General features: G+C 29.9%; 1 protein-coding gene across 1 annotated transcript; it reads right to left on the minus strand.

The window, feature by feature from the left end:
• Positions 1-1,711: 1,711 nt before the first annotated feature.
• Positions 1,712-3,253, minus strand: LOC146925492 (uncharacterized). The gene has a single exon (XM_085710414.1). It carries the CDS (start codon positions 2,555-2,557, stop codon positions 1,892-1,894), a length of 666 nt encoding a protein of 221 aa, XP_085566540.1. The 5' UTR covers positions 2,558-3,253; the 3' UTR covers positions 1,712-1,891.
• Positions 3,254-10,326: the final 7,073 nt, after the last annotated feature.

Raw genomic sequence — 10,326 nt, forward strand, 5'->3', positions numbered from 1 at the left:
TCACAACATAATTAAAATATGATATGAAATCTTCTAAATCAACATATAAAATATTACGCATCATATTATTTGGCCAAATAAAAAGCATCTAAAATATAAAAAACAAGTGCATATTACAAAAAATATCAAAGACTTAGGATTAATTAACTAACTTTAATATAAATAAAATTATTCGCATGGTGTATATAATGTGTGGGCATGGGGCGGGGTGAGCACTAGAGTGCCCGTACCCGCACCCATACCCGTTCAAATTTGTGGGTAATTACCCGTGCCCAGGCCCATACCCAATAATGCGGGTATTTACCCGCCCATCGTGGGTATTTTTTGCGGGTACCCAATGGGCTTGGGTCCAATTGCCATCCAGACACCACTGTAACTTGTATAACAAGATGTATCAATAAATATTTTCCTTTTTTTTATCATATAACTTATCATGCCACATCCACATCTCTCATTGTTTTTGCTTTTGTCTTCATTTTCATTTCATCTCTATATTTTCTATAACTTGCTATTTCTCAACCACCCCCATGTAATCCCACCTTGCAAAGCTATATTTAAAGCCATTCTATATTAAACCTCCTCAAATTCAGAGATAAGTAACCCCTTTTAACAGCAATTGCTATAGCACAAAATAAACATGTACAAAAAAATTTCATCCCAGGCCTCCACTTACGACACATAAAACGGGGTTACGGGACTTATGTTAATGAACCCTATGAATAAATATATCGTATTGTATTTACTTAACCATGTATTCATGCATGGTTAAAAGAGTTTTGCGTTGTTAATTACAATTTTCTCTTCTTTTATATTGGCTTTTAGTGAGGAGATGGCAACACACCAAAGTGTTTTTTGTTCAAGTTGTGATGACTAAAATGAGAACGATGTTTTGACGAGAGGAAAAAGTGATGATAAATGAATGAATCAAAAGTTAAGATGTGACTTCAAGTTTAAAAATGTTTCATAAACATCCACTTTTTTGTACACGTGATTCCTAGTTAATATTGTGTAAAAATGTGGTTAATTTAGATCATGTTGAAATTTGTGGTTAACCGTGTAGCTGAATTAACTACAGTTTTAACCATGAATTGAATTGACTATCTACTCGATTAAATTAACAAAACAATTTGAACGGGATTAACCAGATGTCGTCAGGTGTACAAAAAAGTGGTGTTAGCGTTGCCGTAAAAAATATAGCAAACAGTTTTTGGTTCAGGAAATTGTAAAGAAAGCTATAATGAAATTATGTTGAAGAATTTATTTCTCTTCAAAAACAAAAATAATCAAGAGAGGCACTAATTGAGGTGTAGCAATCACAAATTAATGTAGTTTTCTTGAATTCCATAGATGTTATATATGCTAGCATGCATGAACAATTCTTAATTAAGAAAGTTAACTAAAACTAGAAAAATAAGTGACAAAGACAAACTGAAGTTAGATGATATCATGCATCTAGTCCTATCTGTAGCTGTCATACATCTGAAATACTCCTGCTATATATTGTTCAAATATTTTATTTATCTAACTAAAAATTAACTATAAAGTATTTAATTCATACTTGATTAATCTCAACTGTGAGTTTTCTATTGATTCAGATACAGAATGTAACAATATAAAACTCTTCAAAAAAAAAAAAATCAATATAAAAATAGAGTAATAATCAGGTGGAAGTTAAGAAATGTTACCATCAACTAGGTTATTGGTACAAACCTTTTACAACTTTAACTTTATTACTTTAAATGATGAACATTTTACAAGTCAAAAAGCAGTCATATTACAGAAACTTTAATGGGTATCCAAAGTTTGTAAATAACATTTACTAACACATAAGATTATAGTAAATAAGTAACAGTTACTGAACTTACAAAAACATAGTACTAATTAATTAAAATCATGCTTCAATTTCAAACCTTGAGTACTTGATGGATCCCATAGATATATCAATCTCTATAAAGTTTTCTTCCTCATTCACTTCATTGAGTTCTGATAACAACTCCATTAGACTTTGTTGACTGGAAAGTGCATCACCAAATAACTTCTTTTTCTTCTGCTGCAAACTATAGTAATCTGATTCATCTTTCTGCATATCCACATAGTTTCCATTTGGAAGTGCAATTTCAATGAGACTTTCTTCATCAGAAATTGATCCATCTGAGTAATCATGGCTATGATCTACTTCAGATCCCTCAGAAGTTGACAAATGATCTTGGCTTTCACTTTCTGATCCATCAATATTAACTTCTTCTTCTTGTGCTTCATGTGCTTCATTACTTTTCTCATCATCTGAATTCAGAAACTTTTCTTCTACTAATTTATCAACAGCATTTACTTTTTTTTGCTTTGATGCAATAATAATATAGAGAAAAGTAGAAAAAATTACTACCATAGATGTGTAGAGCAAAGATAAAAAACCAAATCCAACCAGAAGGTAACTGGAAAAAAGAAGCAATAAAGCAAAAAGAGCCATCCATGAAGATGAGAAAATAGAACAAAAACTCTTGAATATGCACAAATCATAAGAAAACATTTGATTACAAACTTTGCTTTCACACCCCATAATAAATGGCAAAAAGACTATTAATTAGTTTAAGACCGGTAATTAATTGTGTAAAGAGAAACAAATGAAAATAGTTAATGATGATGATGTTAATAATAACATATAAGACTTTAAATTAGATCAGATCAAAAGGGTTTTTAGCTAAAGGTGCAATTAAGGTACTTTTATATTTTTGGTAGTAATGCTACTGTTTATATTTAATCTTGTATTTGTTTTCCTAACTCAAAGTGGATAGGGATTATTACTTAACATTGATCTATTTGAAAGAAGCAAGAAAATGTAATCTAAAGAGAAAAGGGTTTGGTAGCTATGGTTAAAACAACTGAAGAGTAACAATAGCGTACTTGTAATGAAAAATATCATGAAGTTTTTGTTATGAAAAGAATCACAGTTCCCAAGCCCTGCATTGGACCAAAAAAAGGGGTAAAAAGAAAGGGTTTTCATTATTATAATGAGTAATTTGTCACACTAATATGGTGGTTTCCTTTGTAACTTGACAGATTCTATTGAAAAATCTTCCCAAACCCTTACCACTAGTTTACTTGCTTGTACTATTATTTTTGTTTAATAGCTTTGGAATGTGAGAAGCCATGTGCTACCATCTGAGCTCCACACATGGCACTTTCTTCCAACTTTAATGTCATCATATACATAGAAATATACTAAACAAATTTAAAACTTAGATGCATCAAATTCTTCTGTTATTTTTCTACAACCAGATTACAAACACAGCCAGTGTAACTTGTGTTCTCTTAAATTGGTTGCATGGCTGATTCTTACATTGGATTTCAATTTTTCCAGTCATTTTATATGTTTCAGATATTCCTATATCTTTGTAATTCCTTTTGTGTGAAGTCAACTATGAAGAGTGAATTTAAACAGGCCCTGCAAGTGGATGTGAGATCGATCCCTAAATTAGTCGATCCATAGACCGAATAACGAGCTTTAAAAAAAAAAACTACGAACGATGAATGCCTATAAAAAAAAACTATGAAGAGTGTGTTAAATTAATGGAATTTGATGGCACTCTCAAAAATTCGTTTAATGGATGAGGATGTCCAAACACATATATACATCAAATAGTCCGAGAATCTTGTCAATGTTAAACTCCTATACAACACACAACAAAAAAGAAAGAAAGATTAACGTAGTGTATCATTTTTGAATGGAGTTCAAACATGATATTCATGCTTGTATTAAGTGAAACTGTATTCTACTATTCAACTAATGAATCTTTAATTACTGGTTTTAATAGGATTGCTCCCCTTTATTGCAGCATTACAAGCACCAACCTGCACTTTCTTTTATGCATGCCACAACAAAATACTCCATTTACTATTGTCCCACATAATAATCATAAGAAGAATGGCAAAGACTGCCCAGAAGCATTGGTTTAGAACCAAAACAAATATTATTTTTTTTAAAAAGCCGTGTAATTATTAATTAATCAAAAGTAAAAACTTATATTTTGAAGATAAATAAAGAAAATGGAGAACGCAATTCGATAATTTTAACAACAAAGGGACGTCTCATGGTCAGCTTTTTTATAGTATTAAGCTTCATTTTTTATGGTGGTTGAAGGCGCATAAACCAGGTTTTACTTTTGATTTTCATTATTGGTGGTCTATGTCGTAAATTTATTTATTACGATGTATAATAAATTATTTTGTTCGTTTCTAAAACTATATATTTGACTGATCAACTTATTAGGGGTCCAATCTCACCGTCTACAGACGCAGGCTCAACTAAAATAAACATAAGGTCTTATGTATTTTGTGGTTTGAATCAAAGACTTTAAAAGAAGTACACTCCAAAGTCAAACCTTTAAGGTTGTCTGACCAACCATGTGGGTTAATCTTGATATTTATACCATTTTTATTGTAGCCTTTAAACCTTTTAAAGATTCTCACCACCTTATTGTTCAAGGTTCAAATTAATCTCTCTAAAGTCATTAGTATAATATTTTGGGTTGACAACTCTATTTATTCATAGAGATTGATGATTAGACTTTTGAAAATTGCTCAATCAACATCTCAATTTTGCTTTTGATCGGATCCTAACTCTCAATTAGATATATTTTTATGTAAAATCTTATCGGGGCTTAACTACTGATCAATTTTTTCAACCAAATAAGCAATCTTGTGATGTCTGTTGAACGACCATCCAAATTGTTGGGATTTATGTAGAGGACTGTTACTTTTCCCACCCTGTCCAATTCTCACGCACCCTGTAAAATTTCCAAAAATGCCCCTGTGTTTTAGGATTACAAAATCCGAAAACATCCGAAGTGAATTCGGATTCTAAAATCCGGACAATGCTTATGTATAATCAGCCATCAGACCCTCTCACATTTCAGCAGTTTTGAGTTTTACTTTTAAAAACAACAAAAAAACTAAGTAAAAATAATATACTAAAAACTTGTAAAATAAAATCATAAAAATATAAAAATACCACCAAAAAATTCTAAAAATCAAATAAAACTAATGCAATTTTTTTTAGATTTTTCTAAGAATATGAAAAATTTAAAAAAAAAAATTAAAAATGGGTCTAAACGATGGAATTTTGGATTTTGAGGGGCGGAGTCCCGTACGAAGTCCCTTCTAGGGAAGTCATGATCCTTGATTTTTTTTTTTCTAATTTTCTGGGGAAGTTTCGGAGCAATCTGATCAAGTAGCCCGAAAACTCGATTTTTGACTAAGAATAGCTAACAATGACCCAAAACAGAAGGATGAGAGTTAGGAAGATTAATATTGTGCTGATACAGTTCGGATTATATAATTCGAACTGTTTTTCACTTGAAAAAGTAGTGTTTAGGGTGTGTTCGGATTATATAATCCGGAAAAATCATATAGCGCGCCCTATTTTTTTGAGGGTTTCGAATTACAAAATCCGAAAAAATCTGAAACTGTGAAAAATTCTTTTTTTTTTCACCCTAGGATGGGAAAAACTCAAATTCGGATTACATAATCCGAAGGGCATTTTTGTAAAAAAATAGGGCAGGCGAGAAACGGATAGGGTGAGAAAAATAATATTCTATGTAGACTAGGAAGGACGAAGTAAAACTACTTGCAGTTTGAGCTGTGAGGCAATTTTTGGGTTGGGCCTTTGTTAGTAGACCATGTATGACTTTAACTCTTTGTTTACTAACCACGCCTCCCCTAGTTACCAATTTTTCAAGAACAGAAAAGCTAGTGCTTAGAGATAAAAGAATATGAATTCATAAATTTCAAATATGTCCAAAAAAGTTATCATATAAAAAATTTAATGCTATAAAATGTAAATTACTAAATTTCGTCATTTCACCCATTAAAATTTAGTAGTATATACTTACTACATTAACCAAAAGAAAATTACTTTCTCTTCCATCGTCCATTAAAATCCATCCTCTCTTCTTTCTGTTTAAACTTTAAACCAATCAAAACCAAAAAAATACTGTTTTCCAGCAAGAAAAGCAACAAGCTAATGATGCTCCTCGCAAACCATTTGCAATTACTTATTGTGTAAAGAAAACAATTTTTTATTAATTAATGATTATGAAAAGCTCATGCTTGACACTCTAATTAATTAACTATAGTAATTTGAAACAATACTTTTGTTTTCGAGGTTTGAGTAGAGATGGCTTTACTCTTTGTAAAAGGAACATAAACTGATATTGCCGTGCAACGGGGATGCAACTAGGGAATGTTTTGCTCAATTTGAAAAAGTTTGTAGGGGACCATACTATAATGTACATTGATCAATTTATCATCCTATAACTATAGAACTACTCATAACATATCCATCCATTCATGCTTCGATTCTAGAGCTTACACATTCAATATCTTCTATACTTGCAATAAGAAAATGGGTAGTTCAAAGGTAAAATTCGAAGTTAGGAATAAGCTGGCTGTGTATGGTTATTGACAAACCTTGCTTATATCAAGGATCAAAAGAATGTCATGAAGAAATACCTATTTAAGTTTTTTTATACATTTATTTGAATCCTTGTGGAGACGATATTCTAACTTCCTTTTCTCATACAGTTGGTCGAAAATTTGGTGTTTAACCGAATACATGTAGGACAAACTAATTATTAGCCGTTTGCTCATTTGATAAGATGATATATAGGTTAATAATTACCCTTTTTATGATCAAACAATTACTAGTTCCTAGACTGCTCCAAACAAAGCGGTGATGACTTGTAATTGATTGATCATGTGTGTTTAAAATAATCTTTACAATGGATACTTATAAACTTACATAATAACTAAGAAACCACCATGTAATAGTACAAGATTGTGGTTAGCAACTTATGTAGATAACTACCATGTTGGCTGAGTTCCATCCTAAAACCACCTTGTAGACCAAGTTATAGACATCAAGAACCAACCACGTCCTATATAACCCTGTATTTATTAGAATAAGCCTAGTTACATGCACATTCGGGATTGAGTAGACTAATATGTATGAGTTTGCTTATGTCCTTCAAAAAAAAAATGTATGAGTTTGCTTATTGGCGAGTTAAGGTCAAAAATGTAGTTTTAATAATTGATTGTTGTTTTTCAATAAAAAAATTATATTTTTAATTTCTTTAACATGTATAATATTGCATATTTTAGATAAAATTTTCTTTTTATTTATTTTTTAAATAGACACATAAAAGTATATATTAATGAGACGTATTTAATGATTCTTTTTAGGTTAATGATATTGGAATCATTTTTTATTAAAAAATTATAAATGAATGATGTGTACACTTTTTTTTAAGAAGAATGATGTGTACACATGTGGTTCTTTTAATAATTCATTTTGGTTCATTTATATATTTTTCCGTCAATTAACCGACAAATATGATAGGTGGACCCTTTTCTAAATTATTGGCTAACTTTTTTTTTTCTTTAATTAACAAGATGGGCTAACTGCCTTAATTGGATTTTCCACTAATTGATAATAGGGGCCAATTTATAAACATCTTGATAACTAAGTTTATGTAAAAAAAAAATTAAACTATATTGACAATTTTTCATTATCATGGTAAAAGGTTAAGTGTCAACACATTACAACTAAACGTGTGTGATTTTTGAAGTAATTATCATAAAAGTTATACGTTTCTAATGAACTGACGATTATGACTAATTTATTTTGATGGTGTATGTGAATTAAATCCTTCAAATTAAATAATAGACTAACATAGAAGAGAAATAGTTAGAAATAGAGATAAAAAAATATTAAAATATTGTATAGATAGTATTCCTACTAATATATTATATATATTAAAAAAATGGCTGAAAATTCAAAGTATACGCTCGCCATTGGTTAAGACTTAAGAGGTCCCTTTTTATCTAAATCTAAATTACTAAATATAAATACTTTAGTCAAAAAATATAAATAAGAAACATCGACACCCCAATAAAGATTAATATAGGCTTCCTAAAAAAAAAGGTTAATATAGGCGTTCCTTTTTATATCAAAAAGCTAATAATATTAATATATGCATAGCCAATTTATTATTTTAGAAAAATCATATAGCTAATCTTAATTTAACTGGTTAATGCCTTGATGGTACCTAATATAATAAATGATACTACAATAAAACAATTCTTTGTAACTATGCGTGGGACAACTACCTAATAGATTACAACTTGCGTATTCAGCATATGGTTAGTTTATATTTTTCATGGCCATCACAGTCAGACTGTTCCCTTTATTTGACCTTTCTCATAAATACAAAACCATATTTTATTTCAAGTCACATAGGACATTTTTATTAACGATGCAAAAGCCTTTTGAAGATTCATCAAGAAACCCAAAGAGAGGGAATATAAAATAAAATAAACTTTGATGACTATGCATACAAGTTGACAGCTACCCAAGGTGCTTATTCCATAAGTCATGATAGTGATCGGGTGGAAATTCAATTTCCTTTTCTTGTTATTTGTTTTTTTAGCTAAATTTCATTTTCTTTATTCAATATGAATCATCAGCCAAATAATCAAGTAACCTTATGTTATACAAAATAACTCTTATATTTTACGAAGAGAAACAAAAATATTTAACCCCAATCCGAAATATATGAACGAAATGATAAATGATCTTTTTCCGTTTAACCAAAGATCTTAGATTCTAATACATGCAACAATGTTAAATATCTTAAAAGAGAGATTTTTACAACTCATTATAGTTCTACCTACCTACCTTGAAGAATTATTGTTTACAGTTGCTCACATAAAATATCGGATTCGCATCAAACAAAATTATTTAGCTCTTTACACCTTTGATAGTTCATGAGATGCGGCATCTCAAAAATTGGCAAATAGTCTATGTCCTAGTGAATACATCTCGTGTTTATGCACCATGTAATAAAACAAATAGTTCCTCTAGTTTATTGTTCATGCTATTGGTTCCACTTTGACAACTCTTCCAATATTGTCTTATAGCAAATCTTTAAGAAAAAAAAATGTAAATAGAAAAAGAAATTATGTTTTAATGAGATTTATAAAACCACATGAATATTTTTTTTAATTGTAAGCTGCAGTCATTTTTAATATAAATTTTCTTAAGTAATAAAATTAAATTTTCATGAAAATACATTGCAATAATAATCCCAAATTAGTCACTTTTACCAATGTTGAGTTGACACCTAGCATGGATTAAGGAACTAAGAGACAATTAAGAATAGTTTACCAACTGATTTACTTTGAGTTTTTTATCATTGATTGGATGGCTAAAAGGGGATGCCCACTTTCTCCATAATTTGCTCTCACAAACTTTAGTGGATTAAGACATGATAAATCAACTAGTACCTATTATTATGCTCACTCACTCCTTTTATTAGAAACCTAAAACAAACCACATGGGAAGAAAGATACTTAGGAGACTTTGATATGAGAGAGCCCACGGTAAAGTTATAGTTGAGTGGAACAATTAATGAAATGCTAGCTGGAGCTACATGTACAATTTCTAAAGGGTTAAACAAGAATCCATCTATGCTTTAACCTAGCTTTTCACATGGTTGTTAGATTTTTTGGAATCTTTAGATGCTATTGTAGCATCTTAAATTAGAAAAAGCATATTATGCTATGCTAGGAAAAGATTCATAAGATTATAGTTGTACAAGAATTTATTTTGGTTTGGCACAAATTCACCACGCATATATACTACGTATCTAGTATGCATCACATCATAGTATATAGATAGATTCTTTGCAGCCCCTCATATCCTAAATTAGATTAGGAAATTCTTAATTCAATTAAATAAAATGTGCTTGATTTAATAAAACTTCATGATTTTGACTTAGATAAATGATCCGAATGATACTTTTTCTTGTATATTAGTAAACTATTATAATTGCACTTAAAATATTATACATATTTGAGCATTCAAGTAACTTTAATTATAGTTTTTAGTACAACTACAAAATTCGAGAAGGTAAAATGATCCGAATGATATATTTTTTTTATGAAATAAAAAGTTTAAGTAAATTGAGTTTTGTGACTCATCAAGGTTAAGACAAACATCAAAGAGTAAGATAATGATAAAATGATATACCACTATAAAATGATAAACCACTTAATGCTTAAACACATATCTTTGTTAAATTTAAACATTGATTCACGATGTTGTAGAAGTTTAATTGTTTTCACTAACCAATTCTCCTTTGGTGGGGCTCAAGTGACTCTTTAATTATTTTAATTTATTAGTTTAGTACACAAGATTTTCTAGACGACCGTAAAAATGGTTGAAGGGTCAATTTTTTTTCCTTGCCCCAACTACATGTATTGCAATTTCTA

The sequence above is a fragment of the Medicago sativa genome, chromosome 5, assembly GCF_051527215.1.
Source record: "Medicago sativa cultivar Bolivia chromosome 5, Bolivia_mono, whole genome shotgun sequence".
In the NCBI taxonomy this organism is placed as follows: Eukaryota; Viridiplantae; Streptophyta; class Magnoliopsida; order Fabales; family Fabaceae; genus Medicago; species Medicago sativa.